This window comes from Hippocampus guttulatus, chromosome 12 (assembly GCF_054856545.1).
Source record: "Hippocampus guttulatus isolate MCC_2025c chromosome 12, RoL_Hgut_1.0, whole genome shotgun sequence".
Taxonomy (NCBI): Eukaryota; Metazoa; Chordata; class Actinopteri; order Syngnathiformes; family Syngnathidae; genus Hippocampus; species Hippocampus guttulatus.
In genome coordinates, this window is record NC_141272.1 from 9,117,244 (window position 1) to 9,143,291 (window position 26,048).

The following is a 26,048-nucleotide window of genomic DNA, read 5'->3' on the forward strand; positions in this document are numbered from 1 at the left end:
TACAGTGCAAATACAAAAATATATCGAAAATTAATTGTAGTCAACGAAGAGTATTGTTATTTTAGAATATCACTGTGTAAAATGTAGTTCACCAAATAATTACTTTAGTGTTTAATGAAAAAACTGCTCAAGTACTAACTAAAACTTCTTAGTGCTATATTTTTCAAGAGTGCATGATTATCCAATATAACGTAGGAATACTGTATGCCAATTCAAATATTGCCAACACTATCATTTTAAATGATGTATTTTAATTACAAAAGCATAATCTAAAACTAATTCATTCAGAATATATTTTTAAATTAACAGTCTTTGTTTACACACATACATTAATACAACACATGAAAAAGCACCGCCTTTCATTCTATATACAGTAATTATAGTTAGACGTAATTCAATTATTTTGAACTTCAACAGATGGATTCACCCACATACAGGACTGTGTCAGTAATGCTGCCATCTGTTTCATTACTTAAGAACAATATTGATTCTGACAACTTAGATTTTATCTTCAGTGCTGTGCATATCCTGCAGATGGCTTTACTCCCCCCTTCTGAAAGAGCACAACTGCAATTCCTGTTCTGTTCCGATCATCGCGGAACTTCAGCGCACGGATTGCCACTGCTTGTGCACGGAACACAACGTCCCTCCAACCTGCTGGAGCTGTGGCATGAAGGAGAGTTTCACTTCTCTCACTACGCCATGCCACTTAAAGACAGATCAACGCACAAAATACTCCCATAATTTTGTGTGAGTTACTTTCAGCTTCATTACACTTAATAAAACCATTTTTTTCCTTTACTTTCTCCTCTACTGCTTTGAAGGCCCGACTGATTAATCTTCTTTTAAAAACAGAAAAAAAAACAATTGGCAAAAAAATCAGCCGATTTAATGCATTCCAACATAAGACAAAGATATTTTTTAGTGAACGAATTGTCAATATAACATAGTAGTCATAATCAGAAGAATGATTATGATAATAATAAGAATCGGAAAAAACAGTTACATTAAAAGATTATACATGTGTATTTTTACTGTAACATATAGAGTCGTTGTAATGTAAAAAAATATCAGTAAAATACAATGAGTATAATAAAGCCAAGGGTGAAAGGACACGGCTGAAAAGAAGAAAATAAAGAAAACCCGTAGTCGCCTCATGTTGATGACGTCTCATTTTGTATTTACTGGAGGACTGACAGAATTCGTAGTGGTACAGGGAAGGAGAATATACCATCAAAAGAGACACTTTGCAAGTCAGACAGGTACGACAGCAAAACTCAATCCATTTGAATGCACAGAAGGTTTATTTCATGTATTTCTGGTTAGAATATATGACATTGGTGTCGAAACAGGCATTGACAACTTAGCTTGTTGCTTCCTGTGCTAGCTAACTAGCTAAAATAATAAGCCGTCAGTCAGCTAGCAATGCTTCGTACAACCAAATTACTCAAGCTGCTCGATGTCATCGTTAAAATAGAGTGATCCGTGAACAAACTCATTAAATTCACGTTTCTGCAAAGCTGATGTAGCGAAGTAACGCGTTAGGCTGCCGAGTAGGTAGGCAGTATGAGTATACAAGTTGGAATCCCACATTTGATTGTATTAACCCCTTCGTGCGTACTTCATGCATCAACACGGGTCTCATAACAGCTAGCCAATCCAATGGATTTGCACTTATACAATTGTCTATTACACAGCTTGTTTTATATATGCTATCGTCACCACAGTAAAAGCACCATTGTGGAATAAATGTACCGGAGTGCTAGTGCTTATTAGCAACCATCAATTCTCCTAGGCTACGATGTACATAATTAAAAATTGGTAGTGAGAATCATGTGACAATGGTTTTGAGTGCATCCCTTTAAAGGCTATGATCTTGGCTGGACTGAGTGTTGAGCCTCAGTGAGATGACTGACCAGGGCAACAACAACAACCACAACATCTCCTGCAACCCCTTCGCCGCCCTATTCAGCTCATTGGCTGATGCCAAGCAGTTTGCATCAGGCCAAAAGTCTGCACCGTTACCCACTGGACCGCCACGTGAGTAATGCAATGCAGAGGTACTCCTTCACACTGCGAAACTGCTGCTCATGAAGATGAGTAATGAATGTATTTCATTGATTAGATGTGATTATTGACTTAAGCCCATGAGTGCACTCGCAATTTTTATGAGGCACTGCATCTATTAGAACAATGGTTCTCAAACTTTTTATACAAAGTATCACCTAAAAAAAAAGAAGCTCTCCAAGTACCACGTAAACACCCATTACAATATAATACTATACTGTACAAATACAAGGCATCGATTTCATCCCTATAGGGTGCATTCATTATTATTATATACCACTGTAACATTATGACATACGAGTGGTCACTATAGGAGGAAATATGGGTTCAGATCAAAAATATTCCTCAGCACTAATCTGGAATGTTGACCTAAATTGTGCTTAAGTGATGCCTGTTACCGATGTTCCATGACTGTTTGTGTCACATTGTAGAAGATGACTCCGGGGAGAGCCAATCAGAGTCTGAGAACTCTGTGTCGGACAGCATCGACGACAATGACGACTCTGTGGCAGAGATAAGCCGATCCTTCCGATCCCGACAGGAACTCTGCGAGCAACTCAATGTGAATCACATGATCCAGCGTATATTTCTTATCACCTTGGATAACAGTGAGTAAATCAAAACAACTTGTTTTCTCATTAGTGGACTTATTGCACTGTCTCCCAACCTTTATTTATTCTCGTATAGGGGGCCGTATAAAACCACAAAACTAAGACATGTTTGCCACATAGTGGTGAATGTTGATAACTTCAAACTACACTGGCCCCCCCGCACTGGCTAATTCGCGTTTTTCCCCTCCACTCAAAAATATTATTTGAAAATATTTTTTTTCTCACAAATTTCCCCAAAAATGGAAGGATTGGTAGATTGATATGTTCAATTTATGTCCTATAGATGGCAGTAATGCAGTGTTGCTGCAAACTACAACACCCAGAAAGATTATTTTTTCGATAGTATTGGTTGCCACTATCCGTTCATCAAGCCTTGACTTCGTCATCAGGTGAAGAGTGTGCGGGAATTGAAGCATGACTCATCACCCTCATGTGATGTGAAGTCTTGCTTTGAGCTCTTTGCACCGACACTCTTTCAGGATGAGTCATTATTCTTAGGAAGTGGACAATAAAATGCCCCAGGCCATCCAATAAACACAGCAGTGAAATCCATTTCCCCGACACAGAAATCAACCCAAACTTGTGAATTGAATCCTCTTTTTCTTATGCACACTTTTTTTTTTATCCTCACCTCTAGGTGATCCCAGTCTGAGAGCGGGCAATGGGATCCCCCCTCGCTGTGTTTACCTGGAGGAGATGGCAGCTGATCTGGATGGACAGGATTGGCTGGACATGGACAACATAGAGCAGGTTGGATAGCCACAGTCGTCTTGTTTTTATGGAATATTTCCCTGCAGCCTATTAGCTAGGCTTTATTTTGAAGGGGAAAAGAACTTAACACGTTTTGGCATGTACTTGCGCTGTTTCCTTTTATTAGGCACTTTTTAATCGTCTGCTGCTGCTTGAACCAGGAAACCATCTCATCTACATGACATCATGCAGTACTGTGAACCTGTCAGCTGACCGTGACGCTGGAGAGAAATGTGCCATTCCATACCTCTTTGCTTGTTATCAAAGGGCAAAGGAAGAGGTATTATAATAATAATAAAAATGATTTTATGTGAGACCAGTCCATGGCGCAAAAATTGTGGGCACTTCTGCACGTTGCTGAAAAAATGTCACTTAATTGTTGACTACAAATACCCCTTAGTTGTTCAGCCCGTATTGGAGCGTTAATACATAATTTCATTGTCCTTGTTTTGGGCAAACAAGGACAATCTTCATTATTCTGTAACTTTTAAATTTGGCATGAAGTATGAAATGTTGGCCAAAGTAAATTTTATTTTTGCTTTCATCAGGTGACCAAGGTGCCGGAGAAGTTATTGCCATTTTCCGTTCGTTGTAAGAATCTGACAGTTTCAAACACGCGCACAGTTCTGCTCACCCCAGAAATCTACGTCAACCAAAGTGTGTATGAGCAACTTCTGGACCTGCTACTGGAAGCTTACAGTAGAGCACGTATGTTCTGGATTGAGACCAGTCAAGTTCCTTGTGTGCTGACTTTGTACAGTGGAAGCCTAATGTGTCAGTTTTGCTCCTTGCAATGTCCCAATGGCATTTCAGAGCCAGAGGAGGTGGTGGAGTTTGTTGAGGAGGTGATTGCTGGCTTGCTCTCTGACCAAGAGGTGCGGACCTTCAAGGAGGTGATAGTTCCAGTGCTTGATATCTTCCAGGGTCGAATCAAAGACATTGATCTGTGTCAGCCCTTCTTCTACTTCTACCTTGATGTACTTCTCTACTTCGGCTATAATAAAGATATTGCCAAGGTCAGAAAGCACTCTGGTAGATCTTTTTTGTTGACGTTACAAGTGCCCACTGATACTTGATGCTTCCAGGTATTGATGGAGCACATTCAGCCCAAAGATCCGGCAAATGGGTTGCTGTACCAAAAGAGCCTACTCGGAACCGTGTTGAATGTGTCTTGCCTGCTGAAAACACCGGGAGTGGTAGAAGGACATGGCTACTTCCTGAACCCATCCCGTTCCAGCCCTCAGGAAACTAAAGTCCAGGAGGCGAACATCCACCAGGTGAAGATTTCTGATCATCTTACGTTGTCAGTGTCTACCCAATGAAGGCATCAGGGCTCAGTGATGACGTTTACACCTTCTTTTGCAGTTTATGGGCCAGTTTCATGACAAGCTGCACCAAATGTTTAAATACTTGCTGCAGCGATCGAGTGAGACGCGCCACCTGCTGCTGTCATGGTTGGGCAACTGCCTGCACGCAAACGCTGGCCGGGCCAAGATTTGGGCCAATCAAATGCCAGAGCTCTTCTTTCAGATGTATGCCTCAGATGCATTCTTCTTGAATTTGGGCGCAGTGCTTCTGAAGCTGTGCCAGCCCTTCTGCCGGCCACGTTCATCCAAATTGCTCACATTTAATCCCACGTACTGCGCAGTCCGAGACCTAAGTGAAGAGGAGAGGTGCATTCGCAATGTGCATGCGAGAGGTAAATATAGCTTCCTTCTAGTGACCCAGTTATTTAGGTGCTCTTGGTTAAGTTTTATTGGAACACTGTTAATTTGGCATGTCTTTGGAGTGACACTTTCCAGTGAATTAGATCCACAGTTGAGTGATCAGCTGTATCCTTCGCCAGGTCTTGACAAGGAAACCTGTCTGACCCCCATGCCCTCCCAGCCCACGCAGGAGCCTGCTGCTGAGTCCTACAGCCTACTGACAGAAAACCTCGTCCTCACCCAGCTCACCCTGCATCTCGGCTTCCACAGGTTTACCTTCACATCCCCCAAATTGTGCAAAACATGTCAGGTTTTTATAGGTTGCTCGGAAAATGCGATGCAACAACTAACACTTTTAATTGCCGAGCAATCTGTTCCTCCTAATCCATTGTGTCCCGAGTATAGCCATATGTCTTGTGTTGTTGCATCCGCAGACTCCATGAACAGCTGGTCAAGATGAACCAGTCTCTGCACAGGCTTCAGGTGACGTGCGAGGAGGCCCATCGCACAGGAAACCCCATGTCGGAGCAGCTCTTGGAGCAATTTGAACGCCTGATGATTGTCTTCTTGTCAACCAAAGCTGCCACCACACAGCCCGCCATGCTGCAATGCTGCCTTAACCTCCAAGCATCCACTGCTGCTCTGCTGGTGCAGTTTGCTTTGGGAAACCACGGCCATGAACATGTAGCGCTTAGTTTTCCGCTGCCCACACTGCAAAGCACCATGCTTTGCTTTGTACCAGGTAAGGTGATGTAATTAATGTATTAACCCATACGCAGGTTTCCTTGAGTGGCATGCTCATGAATCACTGCCAAAGTAAAGTTCATTTTATTTAAGTTTAAAGTGCAATACTTGCGTGTTTAATGTGATGGTGGTATTGTACTTGCAGAGTTGAATATTTTTTGACATGGTAGCAAACTTTTGAGAGTCCTTGTATTAAACATTCTCGTATGTTTTTTCAGAATTTTTTGTGGAGAACTTGGGAGATTTTTTCATCTTCCTTCGTCCATTCGCTGATGATGTTTTGGAGACCTCTGCTGAGAGTCTTGATCAGATTCTTAACTTTATCACTGTCTTCATGGGTAATGTAGAACGGTACGGTATCGGATTTAATTGTGTCAGATAAAACATTACCCCATTAGTGCTTCATCAAACATTTCATGTTGCTTCCACGACAGAATGAAGAATCCACATTTAAGAGCAGAGCTAGCAGAGGTCTTGGAGGCGGTGATGCCCCACATGCTGCCTCTGGCGCCCGGTACTCCTCAGCCAATCGTCTTCCAGCGACAGAGAGTCTTCTGCTCTTACAAATATGCACCTCAGTTGGCTGAAGCCCTCATCACTGTGTTTGTCGACATTGAATTTACAGGTGAGACACTGCAGCTTGAAGAAAAGAATGTAAATGTATCGTATATTATATTGTCGCGGTCAGACGGAAAACCCCCATCTAAATATGGTCAATTTCATATTTTTCACAAATGGATCGTATTTGTCTGGCCCCGCGTCATCTGTTCTGTTTGCGTGTAATTAACCCATTTAAAGTCTATGCCGCTTCACCATGTTTGCTTTGAAACCTGCTTTTTCCTCCCTTGTTGTTCTTCAGGTGATCCTCACCAGTTTGAACAGAAGTTCAATTACAGAAGACCCATGTATCCCATCCTCAAGTTCATGTGGGGCGAAAATAACTACAGAGAGAGTATCAAGGTAATAGGAGGGATTTGTTTATTCAGGTTTGAAAATATTCCACCAATTTGATAATTATGTTCTTATTTCCACCCAGGTAACCGTGTATGAAATCAATGAAATAATGTACTTTGTGTTTTCTCAGCATTTGGCAGACTATGCATCCAAGAACCTCGAAGCCATGAATCCTCCTCTGTTCCTTAGGTTCCTCAACTTGCTGATGAATGATGCCATCTTCCTTTTAGATGAGGCTATTCAGGTGAGGCTACGAGATAGAAATCTCTGCTATCACAATGCCGAAAAGATTTTTTTTTTTCTATTTTCAGTTAGCGGTTTCTTTTTTTTTTTTTAAATCTTGCAGTACCTGAGTAAAATCAAGATCCTGCAGCTGGAGCGGGATCGAGGAGAGTGGGCTGACCTGGCCCCCGATGCCCGAAGGGAAAGGGAGTCCAGCCTACAGATGTTTGGACAGCTGGGCCGCTTCCATAACATCATGTCTAATGAAACCATCGGCACACTGGCCTTCCTCACTTCAGGTCAGACCAATTCAATATATATATTTCAAATCCATCCATCAGTCCTTGCAGTTCTGTTGCAGTAATGTCCTTTTTTCCCCCCATAGAGATCAAAGGGATCTTTGTGCACCCTTTCTTGGCTGAGAGGATCATCTCCATGCTCAACTACTTCCTGCAGCACTTGGTAGGACCCAAAATGGGTGCTCTTAAAGTGAAGGACTTCAGTGAGTTTGACTTCAAGCCCCAGCAGCTTGTCTCTGACATCTGCACCATCTACCTGAACCTGGGGTACGTCGTGAACATTCTCTTGAATACTGTGAACGGTATTAGGTGTTTTAAGCGCAATCGATTTCGTTATTATGACTTCATTTTTGGAGCCATTGTGTTAGCGAGAGGGGAAATACAGTTGCACTTACTTTGGTTGACAAATAAAGTTGTATTTGTACGTTTCTTTGCCAGAGATGAGGAGAATTTCTGTGCTACCGTCCCAAAGGATGGACGTTCATACTCCCCTACCCTCTTTTGCCAAACGGTGAGGGTACTGAAGAAAATCAACAAGCCCGGGGATATGATTGTGGCTTTTGGACTCCTTGCTGATAAAATAAAGGTATCATTTGACTCTGGAGAAGATGATCACATTTTTTTTTTCTTGAGGCGGGTTGTGTATCTGCGCTGTCAAATTGTCCTGTTACTCTGCCTGTACTCTAGTCCCATGCAGATCGACAGCAACAGGAGGAGGAGACTTACTCAGAGGCCCCAGAAGAGTTCCTAGATCCTATCATGTCCACACTGATGCTGGATCCTGTTCTTCTTCCTTCTTCCAACGTCACAGTCGACCGCTCAACTATAGCAAGGCATCTTCTCAGGTTAGTTCCCAACTAACATCCGGACTGAAGATGATTTACACACTGCCTGTAATTATGTCACTACTATGTTATTAGGTCTAACTGATTCATCTCACAGCTTTCTCTCCACAAACCAACATATCAGTGTTCCGTTGAAAGCAGACCAAACTGTGCATTTGGTCCACACCTGAGTTGATTGCTGTGTGAGGGTTTTGTCACAGTTTTGATGCCTCCACGCTAACCCCAGCTAGAACAAAACCTACAGAGCACGCTTCTTTGTAGAGCTTATGTAAAAAGAGTGTGTCCTCATTCCAGTGACCAGACAGACCCGTTCAACCGCAGTCCTCTCACCATGGACCAGATCAGGCCAAACGAGGAGCTCAGACAACAGATCTTACAATGGCTGGATAAGCATAAGCAGGAGAGGCTGCAGCTGGGACCGAGTGACCAAACTTGATCCGCTCGGTGCCTAACAATGACTGCATCCTTGTTTGCTTCCCTCTTCCACATCTAGAGTGCCCCTCTGCCTTTTTTTTTTTGGGTGGCTAATCTGTGGTGTACTTGTCGCCGCAGATTCCAGACTCTTGTCTCATACTGCATTTAAATCCTATTTAAGACAGATCAGCCAACGTGCAACAGAGCCGGTTGACTTGCTGTTTTTCTGTGCCAATGGTAAACATTTGCATTATGGGAGTGATGCGATCTTGAGCAGGAGAGGAGAATTACAGGACGGTGAAAAAGCATTTGCCCCTTCTTGATTTTGATGTATTTATTTTTTTTACATATTTATCTCATTTAAACGTTTCGTATCGTCATCAAGCCAATTTTAACTTCTTTGGCCCATCGCACACCTAGTGACGCAACTGAACGGGACAGTCGTAAACAAAGAGGTGATCATTTGAAAATGTAAACATTGGCAGAGGAAATGAAGTGTTCCACATTGAGATTTATCCATTTCCCAATTATTTCGAGAAATCATGAACATGAGCGTCATCACATAGTAATTATTCATAATAGCATATAATAATAATTTTATTCAGAGTAATTTCAGCAAATGTGTCAAACTGGTAGTCCTTTGGATTTATCAATACCCAAGAAGTAGTTGTCAAATTCTGGAGTGTAGGTGACACCTGGTCTGCTGTATTAGTTTTTACTGAACCAGAAACAACATGGCGCGATTGTCAAGCAAGAAGTGGATTTCACTGGTCAGTGTAGCAGTTGTATAATACTACAAAGAGGAAAGCCAGGTGAGAGATAAAGGAGTGTGGACAGTTTAGAGAGTGTTGGCAATGATTGCCACATTTTGTTGACAGAGACTCCACGCTGCACTTTTTTAACCACAGGTATTTTTTTTCAAACATACTGTGTATATATATATATATATATATATATAGATAGATAGATAGTATCCATCTATATATATATATATATATATATATATATATATAGATACAGTATATATATATATATATATATAGAGAGAGAGATGCATACTGGATATACTCTATTAATATGGCTTGGCAGCCCTCAACTGGATCTCGCGTCTGACTCGGAAACATAATTTTTGTTGTGAAAGCTCATGTGATACGACGTGATGATCAATTGCCTGTTTGGTCTCCGATGTTGCGACACTGTTCATTTGCAAGTCAAATTTTGAGTTGACGGTTGACCGCTCCTGAAAATTACTAAAAGAATCCCGCATACTGCACGATAGTTAAGTCACGTTGGGCTGCGTCACTTGTGCGGCGGCCTTTACAAAGACAGACAAAGTGAATACCAAATGCAGTTTGTAAATGATGAGGGTGATGAATCTAATTGAGATGCTGTGGTATGAACTTAATTAAAAACAGGCACTTCAAGCTTGAAAACTGGTGAAACAACTGTTGATATTACATAGCGGTAAAATATTTTTTTCATACAAGAAGAATGGCCCTCTGAGAAACTGAAATGGTTCCCTAAAAGAATAAGGGTTCCTCACCCCTGTATTGAGTTTTTGCTCGTTTGACATTCACATCACGAGTGTGGCCACTGATCATGTGCAAACCAGTTGTTGAATAGTCTTAACACATTTACCATCTGAACAAAATTTCATACAGCAACACAAGCATTTTGCAACACAAAGATGACAGAATGACAACATTTATTACTTGGGCTCCAACTACAATGACTGAAGTAAAAAGCAGCACTTTTGGTTCAAACTGCATGCGAGATGTAGATAGAAATAGAAATTAAACTTTAAGGCAAATCTATTAAAACCTGTGAGGTATTTACTTACAGCCCTCATTGTATTTGTTGTGTAAGTTACAATGACAGCGCCATAAGCACACGCCAGCATTTAAAGTTCCGACATGAAATAAAGAATGTGTTCGTCTGTCAGACACTCATTCAGGAAGTCTCGCTGGAAAATCCACTATGCATAGCACAATTACTCAGTTTTAAATGTGAAAACTTTTTTTTTGCCAACTGGGCTTGCTAGTGCTTGACAAAAAAAAAACAGGTCTATAAAAAACAAAAACAAATGACCAATTATACAAATGTGATTTTCTCTTTCAGAGGGGCTGAACACATGGGGCTGTCATTGATTGTGTTTACCCAATGCAACAAAGATTGGGGACAGGGGGTCATTATTAATGTTTTGTAATGTTAAAGAGATGGCAAAGTTCCCAGGGAAGCATTGACTTTCAATTTAACATAATCAGTGTTGGGATAATATATACAATATATTCCAAAACTATGGGGTGCTAGATGTTTTTTGTCCTTTTTTTTCTTTCTATCTTTTGTAACAAGTGTTTATCATGACAACAGATGTCACCTCAATTGCCCTTTAAATCATTAACAAGTGATCGCTGAGAGTGTTTTTGCAAGTTTTTGATATTGTTTGCATTAACATGAAGCAACCGAATTACACTTTTGGGACATTTTATTTCTTGTTAGATAGAGAGCTGCAGATAATGTGCAAGGTGGGGTCAATTCAATGAATTTAGGATTATCCTTTAAGAGATTTTAATAAATAAAAGTTATCAAATGTGGCTGTGATGAAGAAAAAACTTGAAGGAAGTATGTGATGATTTGGCATGCCTGTGCTTTATGTTAAAGATCTTAGGTGAAAATATAATCCTATATTTTTGTTTTATTGTAAAATTTTACTTTGAGTATACAGTATGATTAAAAAATGGTCTTCTTTTTTGTGGCTACATGCTCGATTTTATGTAATTTACCAATGCATAAGATGAGGTGGCCATTGCTCATTAATGACTGCCTACATAAAAATAAAATACACTCACAGACTCATCAAGCAATACAATACAATTGTATTTTGCCATCTTAATTTACTTTTTGGTGTTGAACCAGCGAAATCCGGAATATTTCAACATAAGCATACCAAATCAGCTTTGTTTTGAGTGCACGTGGAATGGTGATCGACTGGCTACCACATCCGCCTCACAGTGCACAGGTGCAGGGCTCAATTCCGGCTCCGGCCTTAATGTGTGAAGTCTGCGTGTTCTTTCCATGCCTGTGCGGGTTTTCTCTGGGTATTTCAGTTTCCTCCCACATTCCACAAACAGGCATGACAGGCTAGTGGAACACTCTAAATTGTCTCCAGGTATGATCGTGAGCATGAATGGTTGTTTGTCTGTGTGCCTTGCGATTGGTTGGCAACCAGCTTAGGGTGTACCCTGCCTACTCCTCGAACACAGCTGGCATAGGCTCCAGCACCCCCACGACCCTCATGGAGATAAACGGAAAATGGATGGATGTTTTGAGTGCATAGATGTTATCTCCTCCTACGAACACTGTTGTATTTAGCTTAATGGAGCAACAGAAACTTACTGTAATGTTTTAAATGTTGAACAATCAAGGTCCAACTTAGAACATTAAAATATATATATAAAACAGTTTGGTTTTGCCCTTCATGCCCTTTTTGGGCGTGATTGTGTACCTTGTAATTTTGAAAACATTTTTGTTTCACCACAAACATTTTAAGTAGTAGTAATAATAAGTACTAATATTAATGTAAACACATTTCTTAAGGTGACAAAAGCTAAGGAATGCTGGAGATCAGAAATTAAAATACACCATCATGCATTTTTTCGGAATGCGGGAGGAAACCAGAGTCTGATCTTGTGTTTGAACCCATAACCTCTGAATAGTGAAGCATAGGCGCAAACCAGTAATGCGCCATGCCACAAAATATTGATGGGGCTTGAGCATCCCCCCAAATTGGATAGAAATACCTATGGCACCAGGTGTTATCGCTGATACCACCTACAATTTTACTCAGTATCGGATTAGGAAGTAAAAAATATCGAACACTACTACCACAATTGTGGCACCGCTTTAAGGCTTTCTAATTGCATACATTACAAAGAGGCATTGCCACAACACAGGTCCTATATTTGTAGACGCTTTCACTGATGTGCGGGCGTAATTAACGTTAGTGCATACAGTAGATTCGTGGTATAGATCTAGTTAAAATAAGTGGTGTGGTTATGTCAGGTACCTCTTCTAACGGTCTGTTTGCTGCTGCTTCTTGTCATTCAAGTACGTCGCTGGTTTCCCGGGCAAAGCCCCTGAATCTGATTACGATTCGGTGGCGCTGAGCTCCAATCTTGCTCTCTGAGCAAATGCATTGTCGGGGCCGTGTCGGGTCCGCCCCGCAACCTGCATAACGACGCCTCGGCCAGTGAGAGTGGAGGCCGAGGCGAAGCTTGTTTATGTGGAGTGCTGGCTCAGGGTACCGCCCACCGACGTATCTGTGATCGCAGGGCACACGGGCACAGAGTGTAAAATGGCGCACAGCTGTCGGTGGCGCTTCCCCGCTCGGCCCGGAGGGAGCAGCAACTCCGGCACCGGGAGGAAAGCGGGCCGGATAAGGGTCACTGCCTCGCTGCGGAACGTCCCAGGAGCCCACCCGCACGCCGCTGGCCTCGGACCCGGGTTTGATGCTGCACTACAGGTCTCTTCGGTCATCGGGATCAACCTGCAGACATTTCGGGATGTTTTGGGGGAATCGAGTGATTCGAGCAGCGCGGAGGTAAGCACCAGACGGACGGGGAGAGAACGAGAGAGTAACCCGGTCGAGGGTCTACGGTACCAAGAGAGGCGTTCACTGTTTTTACAGCTAACAGTCCAAACATGCACAATCTCTCGGTTTTCGAACTGAGCAAAACTTGCCATCGCCAGGATGCTCCGTTAACTTTGCTGCACTTTAACGAACAAACTTTAGTCAGCAACCCACACGGCACCGAACCGAGACGTGTGATTGAGTCAGGTTCTGCTGGGAACAAACTTAGTTTGTGGTAGAAGTGAGAAGAGATGCTACATCCGTACACTCTTTCGGCTGGACGATTAGGAGCACGCTAACACAAAACGCCCACCCTCACCCCATCTTCAAGATGTGTTTATAATATATTAATCAACCAAAGACACATTGTCAGTGTTATTGGCGCATTATTCACTCATTGTAACACACATGCATCATGTAGAGATGCTACTGCAACTGCTTTACTAGTGAGCTACTTAAAATTAGCTTGATTGGACGCCTTCAAGACTTGGACGTCTCGTATAATAACAGTAAAAGTTGTTTGTCTCTCGGTGGGAAAAAGCCGAGAAAAGTGTAAGTTATAACAACGTGGGAGTCGAGGGCTTTTCAAAGTAGTGTGTGATGTGTTTGCAAACAAAACAACTTGAAGTGGGTGAGAATAGACAAATCTGATCCGGACTCGAAGTTAGCTTCCCCCCCACTGCAGTATTTCGTTTCATTGAATTATTTCGCGCCACCGATGGGTGTATTTGTAACGAATACATCGGGTTAATGTACAGGCTGGTGCTTTTCCTTGACATCTTGCTGCGAGGATTTGGCTAACCTAGCTGGTGGGTTAACTTGTAGCTAGCTGCCCGTAGTACACTTTTAATTCCGCCCCGCGAGTGTTTCCACGTTGTGGAAATTGCACTCGTGTGTATGTCTGTTTGACACCACTCCAACGAGTCGGACATCGCTGTGCAGAACTTACAAATGCAGCCATTTATACTGCTGTTTGTGGCTAGGCTAGCGAAATTAGCATACTACGCCACGCTAGCCGTCATGCTACTGCTGATGCGTTGGAAAATGGGAGGTGAAGTGAACCCATTCTTTACGTAGCCAGTGCGTAGCTCGCTAGTAGCGACACGATGAGCGGCTTGTCAACGCCTCACGGTCACGTTAAGTGAGGAGACATATGCACCCTCCCCCAATCGCATTTCCTTGTTTGTTAGTTTTTTTTAAATGTCGCACAGATAAGATTATATATGCGATTTGAGGTGGTTCCATTTGGCTCCTTCGAGTGACAGTGCGCATGCAGGGCCGGCTACCACAACAACGAGCACCCCGCTCGACGGGCCGTGTGATGTGGGGGTGTGTTCGCCTCAGCGAACTACCATCTTCCTTTTCTGCCAGCAGCAGTAGCAGCGGTGCTACCGTTGCAGTGGGAACAAATAGGGAGGGAGTCGTTGCAATTGGATTTAAGTAATTTGGGATTTCGGCACAGGTGATATAGTGATACATGCTGCTCTTTTTCATGCAGACTGTGACAGTTCGATTCCTGGTTAAAACAGGAAGTCCGAGGTGGGTGAAGTAGCCAGGAATTGTACTAACTAGAAAGAGTAGTCTGATTTAAGAGCAAGGGTCTCATACTCGTTGCCTGGGCCCGGAGGGACCATTTGCAGCCTGCAGATGATATTTTGTGGCCGCCTACTTGACATCAAAGTTTAATGTTAGTGTGGCCCTCAATGCTTGCCGATTATGGAAATAATGATAATTCTGAGTGTTTTAATTGACATTGAAATCATGATTAGTAAAATGATTATTCATTCACTTGAGAACTTTGTATTTATTCAACTCCTAACATTCAACCACTAATAAGTATCATAATAGCCTCATGTTTACTAATCCCTGCCCGTTGGGCACGTCATTATTGAACTCTCTATTCGTTTTGGCAAGTACAAAATAACTTGTAAATATGTGAAATTCAAGCTTTGTGCATTTTCATTCTGCTACTTCCACATATTTGATGCCTTGCATCTTTACACACATTAAAACTGTGAAAAAGCATCTCCCTTATCTCTTTATCATATTAATTTTTATCATATGTTGTTCTATTTTTATTTGTACGAGTCTTGGCATTTGCGTGTGAATATTCTTTATTTGAGGGAATATCACTCCAAAGTCGATGCTAATATCCAGTTAGCATGTCAATGTGATTTAACATTGACTTTAGCATCAACACTGGCGATGTTGTTAAAATGAAACCTCCATCCATTCATCTATCCATCATTATCTGAGCCGCTTATCCTCACAAGGGGTGTGCTGGAGCCTATCCCAGCTGTCTACAGGCAGTAGGTGGGGAACACCCTGAACTGGTTGCCAGCCAATCGCCACACATAGATGAATAACCATTCACACTCACACGTTGGGACAGTTTTGAGTGTTCCATTAACCTGCCACGCATGTGGTCACATCAGGTCATTCTCAGATGTGTCAAACGTCCGCAGTGTAGCACTAACTACTGGCAAGGAAGATTTATTCAATTTCAGATTTTTTTTTTTTGCCTTTAGAATCAATGGTGGCTATCTGCATCCTTCATGCGTATCTGCTACCCTGAAGTAAGGCTGTTGTAGGCAGGATACTGATACCTGGTATAAAATGAATCATAATTAATGTGCATTTTTTGGGGGGGGTGCAAATATCCATTTGTTATATGTTCTTTGATGGTTTTGGTATTACATATTAAACCTGATTGGTATATTTTTTGTGAATTTACCTTTGTTACATTTCTGACCATTTAAAATGGCTTTTTTTTACAGTGTATGTAAGGATTGTGTTTCAATGGCTATCTTCTCTAAAACAAAAAAAATGTACTGTATGTTTATGTTCTCATTGTCTAAAACAAAACATTTCTGTGGAAGTTGATTCAGTTAATGCTGGTAAATAAACTTTACAAAAGCTGGTGGTTGGTTTCAGGATAATTAAAGCAAATCCCAGAATGTGTTTTAGTTTTCGAGAGTGCTGCATTCTTTCCCCCCCAGAGAAACATGTTTCTTTTGGTAGGTCTTGTTTTGTGCTTCAATATATTCTTTAGCGTCTTGAGTGCATTGGAGTATTACAGATGCAGAGGGGCAGACTGGGCCATTCATTCTCATAGAGTTTGGTGAAGCCTCGTGAAGTTGAGGGCCCAGCTTGGTACACCCCTGAATACTTTCTATAAATAAATGCTTGATCATAGTTAGAAGAAAGATTTGAGATAGAGTACAGTGGTAGGTCAAATGGTGACCACAATCAGTTCCTTGAAGCGTTTTGACTGCTGCCGACATCCAGCTATATTTGGAATAATTCGCTCCCGCTGCCGCAATCATAACTGTATGTTTTGAGACGTGTCATTAAAAGAAAGTCAACATGATTAACTTTCAGACAGTATGAGTAGAGGTTAAACAGTTTAATCATACATAATAAACACTGATAACTTTATTCATAAATGGGACGGAGCAGTCAATGTTACATGCCCTATGCACCTTGTAGCAATAAATTATTATGGTAATAATTTGCATCATCTGCCTAGGTACCAGTCATTAGTCATTAATCATTTTTTTCAAGCCGAACCAAACTGTAATCGTCAGTCGAACAGTCTGTCATGTTATATTAACCGCAGTTCCGTAACTGCTTCCGGTGTGAAATTTCACCAGTCCGCCAATCAGTGTGTCAGTCTGCCCCCGGCCCCCCAAAAAAAACACGTCATAGTGATAAAAAAAAAAATCCAATGTGATTAAAATAGGAAATGGAGTTCACTATCTATCAGCATATCTCCATCATGTGGTCATCAGTCCTATTGCCCAGCTCTACTAAACACATTGTTTAAAAAGGCATTTCTTTTATATTTATTCTGAGCCGTTTATTTGACTCTTTCGTAGTTGGGTTGGCTTCACTAAAGATTATATGTTAAAATAAAATGACCCAGCCTTTTTTGGGTCCTTATTTTCAAAATCAATTATATGTAATATATATCGACCAATATGCAATGCTGTTGATTTTTGAAAATGTTAAAGGATATGAAATGCGACTCGGGGTCTGAAAAATACAAAGCATTCTTCTTTGCACATTGCTGTGGTGCAAATTTTGAGGTTGTTTTTCTTCCACTCCCATTTTGTACCTCAGCAGGATTAAGTGTGAATTGTTACATCCCCACGAGACAAGTCGTGGACACATCTTGTGGTTTTCATTCAGGATCAGTGTAATGCCTCTGCAGCCAGACAGGAGCACGATTGTTCAGGCTCACTGCAGCCTGCTGGGTTCACAGGGCCAGGCTGAACGGAGCGTCAGCCGGACACTGGGCCAGGTTTTCCCTCCCTACTACCTCCCTCCGTCAAATCCACCCAGACAGAAAGACCCAAATCCAATACAGACACAGAACTCTGTCTGAGAAGCAGAGCAACTTTTATTCTGACAGCTGCCACTTTGGAATGGATTACTAAGCCTATTGCCGAGGCTCAAAGGGGTGCTTGTCGGCTGTTGCTGTCCAAATGAAGGCATTTGTTAGCTTTTGTGTGCATGGAGGGAATTCATTCTCTTGATCGGTCCAAGTTTTCAGTTGCTTTTTTTTTTCTTCCTGGGGCTCCAAGCTGTCCAGTTTTTGTCATTTTGTAAATATGCAACCCCCCCGCCCCCCTCTCCCTTCCAATAACTTGACCCCTATCCCAGCTAACTTCGGGCAGCAGGTGGGGTACACGTTGAACCGGTTGCAAGGCACACAAAGACGAACAACCATTCGCGCTCACACTCACGCTTAGGGACAATTTAGAATGTTCCATTAACCTGCCACGCATGGTTTGGAAATTTGTGAGGGAACCGGAGTACCCAGAGAAAACCCTCGGGGAGAACATGCAAACTCCACACAGTAAGGCCCGACTCGAACCCTGCACCTTTGCACTGTGAGGCGAATGTGCAAACCAGTCGATCACCATGCGGCCCCGCAAAGAATACATCACAGCTAATAACCGAATTTGATTGCGTGGTTCGTTTTGAACTGGGGCCGAGCCATGTTCGAGGATGGTCATCCCGACCAATTTCTTTCAGAAAGAAAGTGAGTTTGGCTTGAATTGAAAAGCGAATTCAAAATACCAAGACTCAAAATCTGTAATCACAATCAAATGTGTTGTCACGTTTCTCTCCTGCCCTTTCCCGGTCGTAAACATCTGACAAGTAGGAATGATTCATATGAGGTCCAGCTGAATTGCGCCTTTGCCAGAGATGTGAAGACTTTTAAAACGAGCAGTGGATAAACTATTTTTTTACATTTTCAGATTTTTAGACCTGAATAAGAATGTTAAAATGCCACTTGAAACATTGCCTGTACTTTTATTAAAGTTTTATGATCTCCCACTGATTATTTATTTTATTCTATGGAGATAACTGGTACCAAATCCAAACAAATTGGAGGGTGAACGGCATCATGGAGTGGATTGTTTTCTGTGCAATGCCATTCTGTTGATGTCCCCATATGCCTCCGTGGCCCACTGGTTTGAGAAGACATGCTGTGTTTTGGTGCATGGGGCGAGAGTCCAGCAGGTGTTTGGCCCGTTTAAATAGAAGAGTCCCTTCCCCCACTTTCACCCATGTACCCATCCCACAAACAGCGTGTGGATTGGAGCAGAAAGCTTTGTGTCTGCTTTTATACTAATGCTCACAAAGTGTGGGCGGCTGAAAGAGCGCAGGCAGGGATATCAAAGGATGCTGGACGACCCCCCCGACCCTCCCCCCCCGAGTCCCCCGCCCCTTTTTGTCCCTACAGGACAACACTGGGTGGAGAATTAGTCACAGACCCTCCCATCCATGGCTTTCCAACAGCAGGCGGTCACCGCCACTTTAGGAGTCGTGATGACGAGAGCTGCCGGAATTGTCTTTTTCCTTATGTTTTGAGTGACTCTGGGGCGGCGGTGTCCCAGAGGTGGGATATGCCCTTGTCCACGCAGGAGTAGCTACATGTTCCTTTCCTGCATTGTACGCACATGTGTATGTGTGATTATATAATGTGCACATGCCCGTCAATCTTCCGTCTTTGTCCACTGGCTATCAGCTCTTCAAGTGTGTTAGGTGTTGGCATAGGAGTCACCTTACCCCTAAGTGTTTGTTTTGGACCGTGTGCTGACAAGCAAATGTCAAAACAGTTGCACAGCTTCATGTTAGGACACCTCAAATTAACAAAAGACCACCTTTTGCTCCGAGTGGCCAAGGTTTCGGGGGAAGGTGAGAGGACACAAAGCAAAGCTGCGCTACTGTAGAGTCTGATGCACTCTGTCGTGCGTCAACACTCAGAGGGGATGTGTCATCCAAGGGGCATATATAAGCGTGAGCTCATCACCAATTTTCATTCCAGGAAGGGATGAGGTACTCTGTGTGTGCTGTAAATGTCCAAGGAAAGATTCCTGAAATGGTTCAAAGTGGTTTTAAACAATCCACTTGAAATGACGCCTTTCCATAGAGAACGACAATGACACGGAGTAAAAGGAAGACCTGCGACAAGGCCGAACAAGTTTTAGTAAAAATAACTGGGGGGGGGGGGGGGTGCCATGTGTGTGTGCGTGCGTGTAAATTAACAGGATACTTCCTGGTTCGGGGAAGATGGCGTAAAGCAGTTTACATGCATTTTAACATGTGAGAGACGACACGCATCACAAGGAAAAAGCCGAGGAGTGTGATCTTACTGTGTGGTGTACTCAAGATTCATAACGACATCTTCAGTGACAATCAGGAGTCTCATCCCCCCGAAAGAAGATGTCTGTATCCCCACGACTGACCTATGAGAGGCACCATGTTGTCACTGGGCATCCCAAAATACATGAAAATAAATGAGGAAAGAGTGGTGGTCCAGTGGTTAGCGTGTCGACCTCACAGTGCAGCGCTCACGGGTTCGATCCCGGCTCCGGCCTCCCTGTGTGGAGTTTGCATGTTTTCCCCGGACCTGTGTGGGTTTTCTCTGGGTACTCCGGTTTCCGCTCACATTCCAATTGTTTGAATTGGAACTTTGATTCGGGGAAGGGTTCTTTCCCAAGCCCATATTGCTGAGTAGTAATGGTCATACTCGTAATTTAAGCTGTTATCTTATCTGGTAATTATATTGTGGTTTCAAACCCTTTGTCGTTTCTGTTGTGATGAATGGTTTGAGATGCAAGTTATTGAAAAATCCAACACAACCGGCTGCTCTTTTTGTTCGAGCCGACAGACGCGCAGGGTTCAGTTCCCTTCCTATTTGGCAACGGTTCCGTTACACGCCGCAATCACGCCGTCTGTGGCTCGGCCAAACATTTGCGATTGTAAATATTGAAAATGTTCAACAAGTGGAAAAAAAAATCTCATAATAATGTGATAATCGGTCAGGAAGGATAATCCTGCTGAATTGTGATCGGTCATTGAGGGTGTGTGCTGAAATTCGTCCTGATGGTTGAGATGCATCTCACCGTTGAATGACGACAAATGCATCCCGGTGGGATACAATAATGAAATGTGCTCTGACGTTTTACTGCCATGCTCACTATGAATGACATTTGTACTCTGCCTTTAACCTTCGGAGCTCCTTCACGGCACGTTGGGATGCTTTCACAGCATTTTGTGGTGTTTGCTACCCTGTTAAATGGCAATGTACAAGCTCGTAGGATGTACAATGTACCTGATGTGATGGGTGTACTTAATCACGTGTAGCTTCTGCATGACTCACTTCCTATCTTCCTTTTCTTACTCATACGGTCCCCATCTTAGTCATTCCTGGACCTGATTTAGCAGCTCAGATCAGGAGTGTTACTTATATCTTGAATGTCAGCGGTGACGCGGCTGCCATTGCCTGGCAAACTGTTTCCGTTAAGCGCTTGTATTCCCAAAAAACGTCAGGCTGGTTTGAATTCATGAATAATCAAAGTAGATGAGCTCGACATCTTGCCTTCTAATGGGATCAAGACTATTTGGGAACCTCATGTGAGGAATTTGCCCCAAATTGTTGTGTCTGGCGCCCGTTGCCGTTGCGGACATTTGTCACACATCGCAGCCTTTTGGGTACGCTTAAAGTTAGATGTGTAAAAATGCCAATGGATTAAGTGTAGTAAAATGCTATTTTTGGCTGTGCTTTGCTGTTTTATGTGCTGAAATTAACTGCATCATTAAAAGCATGCTCGTGAATCCCACACACTGTTCAATGCTACACACTTATTGCATAATTCATTTGAACACACAATTCAATGGACTCGGGCTGGGCATTTAAATTGATACATTTATTGTTAAGAATTCCGGCAATTGTGGTCAATTGATCTTTTGCTTAATTGCTTCTTGAAGCAATTGGGGCAGAATGGAGTGGACTACTTGGCTGCACCCAGCCAGCTTGCCGTCTTCTAGTTTGTCGTCAAAAGACATAACATCAGATTTCACGTATTGCTACCAAAGGCGGCACAACCCATTATTACATTCGGGGGGAAATTACTTTTTCACATAGGGACAAGTAGGTTTGGATTTTTTTTTTTTTTGTGCCTTAAAAGATTAAATTGGCATTTAGAAACTGCGTTTTGTATTTCCTTCCGTTATCTCTGTGTGATATTAACCCTCTCAGGGACAGCGGTTACTACAGTGGAAAGCTTATCAAGTTACAGGTTTTCATTATTTGTGTATGAAAGGGTTAAAATTGATTTGAACTAACCTTTGCGTGTGTGATAAATATGAAAAGAACACAGGAAGGGAGCAAATACTTTTTCATGGCACTGTAGACGGGCGTAACTCTCCCCTCACACAAGTAAACGGGTTATCCCTTCCGTTTCAGAAACCAGAATTTTGACCTTGACTTGAATATTGATGGCATGTAAACATAAATAGTCACTGCAGAAAAGTCTGAGATGATGCTTATCTCTGCTGTGGAAATGAAAAGGCCTCTTGAGCAGGAACAAGTGAAAACGTTGAGTGAAACTGAAAAAAGAAAATCTGTGGAAAGCCCCACTTGGACCCACAATTCAAAATTCGTCATTGTCTTCAAAGGAATTGAGCCGTAGTTTAAGCAATTCAAATTATATGACTAGAGTTTTTGTGGTTGAATTTAAAATTATTATAGAGTAGACCCGCTTGCTCGTGTATATTCTGACTAATCTAGACACTTAATTGTTCACAGCAGGGGAATGCAGTCCCTAATCTGCATATGATGGCAAACGTTTTTACCTAGTCAAACTGATCCGGAAAGGAGCTCAGCAAAACTCATTCACACTCATCTTTGGACTTTCAGGGACAGTCCCTCTTGCCATTCCTTTCTGCAGTAAGTCAGATCATTGCGTTTAGTTATTTAATATCTGCTCAAATACTACACTTCACTGGCCGTTTCATTAAGTACAACTGCTCAATATAATACAAGAGTTTTATTAATAACTGTACCTTTACAAAGGTGTTCAAGTTTGCCTAAATGAGGTAATATATAAGAAAGAACTGTCAGTGTGCAGTTTTCTTGGAGTGTGTGTGTGTGTAACTTTGACATTGAGACTTTGTAACAGATTTTTTTTTTGACTGTATACACACCAAAGACTTTTGGGAACCATTTCAGAACTGGATGTCTGTGAACAATCACAAGTCACCCAAACTGCAATACAGAGAGAGACGTTAAATATGGGACACAACAAATGAACAACACACAATTGCATTTTTCAAGAGGGGGAAAAAAAATCACAATTACATCATTTTCCAGAATCGTCCAGCCCTAATAAGATATCTGATATTGTTTACTGTAATATAGATTCATCTATTGCTTGTGTTCGTTAAAAACTGCCATTAAATCACAATATTTGGGGGGGGGGGTAAAACAATTTGATCATTTTTCAAAACCGTTCAACCCTAATTGAGGACCTCCTGTATTGTAGAAATGAGTAAAGAGGCATTTTGGTCTTCCTACTAACATCATCGGTGCTGCAAATCAAGCGGCATATGGAGCATACCTCACACTCTAATGTTTGTTTACATCTTGCAGTAACCTCCCTAAGCATGCTCCTGCTGTGGAGCTCATCATACAACCGTGGGCGTAAAGCGATGGCGAGGGGGGCCTTGTTGTGCGTGGGAGGCCTGTTTAGACTTGGATTTGGCAGGCGTGTGCACGAGCATGTCGTAGCCCCTGACCCCTCTCATCCTCCCAGGAGACGCCTTCACTCCCTGTTGTTGTTAATAGCCGAGATGATGTTTCCATGTTTTGTTTTCTTCCCTCCCCTTCTTAGCTCACTCCCCTGCTCTGCCATTGCTCCCCTCCGCCGCACACTCGCCGCCGCTTTGCTTGTTTAGTCGTGAAAATGTCCGCATGGTGGGAATGGGCGACTGACAGATTTGAACCGTGAGCTCACCTGCAATTCCATGAGGCGGCGTGTCGTTCGCCATTGTGCAGCTGCTTTCCAGCATAGCACGGTGTGATGTCATCACGATCTACTCACACCATCGCAGCGAGTCAGAGTCGTCCGTTGGCACCCCGCCCCCTTTCCTCAACGGCTGCAACAACACCCACTGAGAGGGGCCGCATGCTCAGGGCAGAGACTGGAATGACCGTGAGGAGAGGGAAAGAGGAGGGGATGCTTCGCAAGGGAGCATTTACATCCATGGTCAGGGACAAGTGAATGCATGTGCACATTATCCCCTCCTTTTAAAATGTGCAAAATGATTGATCATTTCAAACGTGATTTCTTGCTTACTGATGCGGGTTTGCACGTGACTTTTATCTGGTAGTCATTTTCATGTGCAAGACCACACACGCATAGCAACTGCTTTGCAAATTGGGCCAGTAAGACCTCAAGTGCATCCCTGCACAGTAACTGCTATAAATAAACATGATAAAAAAGACATCCTCACCTCAACTCTTAAGCGCAGACGCACTCTCCGGTTGAAGAAGTAAAGACACACAGTGGCTGCCAAAGGTCGTCCGTCTTTCAGTGCATACATACTGACTTTTTTTTCTCATTGTATTCAACCACCCTTTATAACAATATTTGTACATTGATTGTGGAGGGCAGGCAAGACTTACATTTGTATTAATCAACAATCAATTTCACACAATTGCCAGTTAATTGATTCAAATAGACTGTTATCCCCTCTCTAATTGATTGCCCCCAAAAAAGATTGCTGCATAGACACTTTAATCACTTTGAGGCAAATGGCATCGGAAAGCCTATACAGGAACAAACAAAACCTTGTAAGATATGTTTAAGTTTTCATTTGATCTTTTTTATGTTTTTACAACCTGGTGGTCGAGTGGTTAGTGCGTCAATCTCACAGTGCAGAGGTCATGGGTTCGATCTCGGCTCCGGCCTTCCTGTGTGGAGTTTGCATGTTCTCCCTGTGCCTACGCGGGTTTTCTCCGGGTCCTCCAATTTGCTCCCACATTCCAAAAACATGCATGGCAGGCTGATTGAACACTCAAAATTGTCCCCAGGTGTGAGTGTGAGCGTGGATGGTTGTTCATTTATGTGTGTGCCCTGCAATTGGCTGCCAACCGGTTCAGGGTGTCCCCCCGCCTACTGCCCAAAGATAGCTGGGATAGGCTGCAGCACGCACCGCGGCCCGTGTGAAGATAAAGCAGATCAGAAAATAGATGGATGTTTCCACAATGGTCAGAGACACGTTAATTTTATTATCTTATTTATCCTCATGAGTGAAGTAAACTATTAGAAACCATGCAGCATAAAGATGCCTTGAACTTGTAATGGTTTAGGACTGCACTGCATGATGCTAAAATGTGTCAAGAATAATTTGACCCTCTCACAATTCTAGATGATCCGTAATCACCTCAATATGATGCACTGCAAACCACAACTACAACGCTAATAAACCCAATTGTTAAATGGATACATCTTTAGAGTTGAGCATTAGCGTTCTCTTCTGCATTCTTGTCGTCGGAAATTAAAAATAAAAGGGTTACCCTATTTAGCTGATTTTCTGTTCACAAAACCGCCTTTCCAAGAGGTTACTGACATCCTGTCTGCCTCATTTATGTAGTCATGATGTTAGCTTGCCAGAATCATTAAATCGGCTTCTGTTCAGTCATATCTTTCACGCGTGAGTCACGTTTGAGATGTTTGCTTGTGGTAAGGTGACTTGGACCAAGCACCTCATCAGACCGCTTCTTGCAGTCTGCAAACATTGCATGCTAGGTGTTTGTCACTCAGTGTAATCTGAATGTTCATAATTCATTTTGGCCTCTGTGGTTCGCGCCCTCGCCGTGTGCATTAATAAACCAATAGATTTATAGTTTTGCTCTTTAAAATGTCACTGACCTCAGTTTCGCAAAGCCCTTTGGGATGTTATCGCATTATTTCTTCAACCGACCGCATATTGATAGTTTGTTTACTGTCGCAAAGGAAAGTGAAAGTATCAAAGCCCTTGAATCTTCATAACCATGACGTTCATCATTGAATGGTTAATCGATCTTTTGTCTTACTCAAGAGTGACTCAAGTGTTGCACATCTGAGCAATATCTCCACAGTTGGATGCAACTACTTGGCCATAATGGTCATAAAGTACTTAACTGTCTTTCTTCTCTTTATTTCTTTTTAGGAAGATGTGTTTGTAGGATTTGGATCAAGCACTGAGCAAAACAGAATACCAAGTCCATCAACACCCACTTCAGGTATTGAAACCACATTTTTATTATTGTTATTATCATCACTATTATTATTTTATTTTTATTTTTTTCCCCCTCGACAAAGAATGCTCGTTTTCATCTGATGTCTTTCCCCTTCGTTTGTGTGTAACTTCCCGGTATTGTTTGATATATCAATTTCACACATTTAGCAGGAAGTCTCTTTTTGTTTCTTGTATTTATTTTAATGCATGATGTACAACTGCAG

The 26,048-nt window shown here is 42.4% G+C and overlaps 2 protein-coding genes across 4 annotated transcripts in view; both read left to right on the forward strand.

Annotated features, from left to right (window-relative positions):
- The first annotated feature begins 1,174 nt into the window (after window positions 1-1,174).
- On the forward strand, window positions 1,175-11,371 carry ube4a (ubiquitination factor E4A (UFD2 homolog, yeast)). Its single transcript, XM_086125876.1, has 20 exons — window positions 1,175-1,262; window positions 1,868-2,040; window positions 2,499-2,675; window positions 3,316-3,428; window positions 3,556-3,708; window positions 3,977-4,136; window positions 4,242-4,444; window positions 4,514-4,705; window positions 4,794-5,127; window positions 5,275-5,404; window positions 5,569-5,876; window positions 6,097-6,229; window positions 6,313-6,503; window positions 6,738-6,838; window positions 6,963-7,076; window positions 7,179-7,353; window positions 7,440-7,620; window positions 7,792-7,939; window positions 8,041-8,198; window positions 8,493-11,371. The coding sequence occupies exons 2-20, from the start codon at window positions 1,908-1,910 to the stop codon at window positions 8,632-8,634; spliced, it is 3,246 nt and encodes a 1,081-aa protein (XP_085982002.1). The 5' UTR covers window positions 1,175-1,262; window positions 1,868-1,907; the 3' UTR covers window positions 8,635-11,371.
- Window positions 11,372-12,955: 1,584 nt separating this feature from the next.
- kmt2a (lysine (K)-specific methyltransferase 2A) overlaps window positions 12,956-26,048 on the forward strand; it is a 49,375-nt gene continuing 36,282 nt past the window's right edge. For all 3 annotated transcript variants that reach the window (XM_086124648.1, XM_086124650.1, XM_086124649.1), the window contains exons 1-2: window positions 12,956-13,212; window positions 25,756-25,828. In XM_086124648.1, the coding sequence (XP_085980774.1) occupies window positions 12,967-13,212; window positions 25,756-25,828 (319 nt within the window). In that variant the 5' untranslated portion in view covers window positions 12,956-12,966. The remainder of the gene's footprint in view (window positions 13,213-25,755; window positions 25,829-26,048) is intronic.

Coding starts and splice junctions, on each gene's coding strand:
- ube4a (XM_086125876.1), top strand. CDS start 1,908: ATGACTGACCAGGGCAACAACAACAACCACAACATCTCCTGCAACCCC. Junction 3,429..3,555: donor ACATGGACAACATAGAGCAG/GTTGGATAGCCA, acceptor TCCTTTTATTAG/GCACTTTTTAATCGTCTGCT. Junction 6,504..6,737: donor TGTCGACATTGAATTTACAG/GTGAGACACTGC, acceptor GTTGTTCTTCAG/GTGATCCTCACCAGTTTGAA.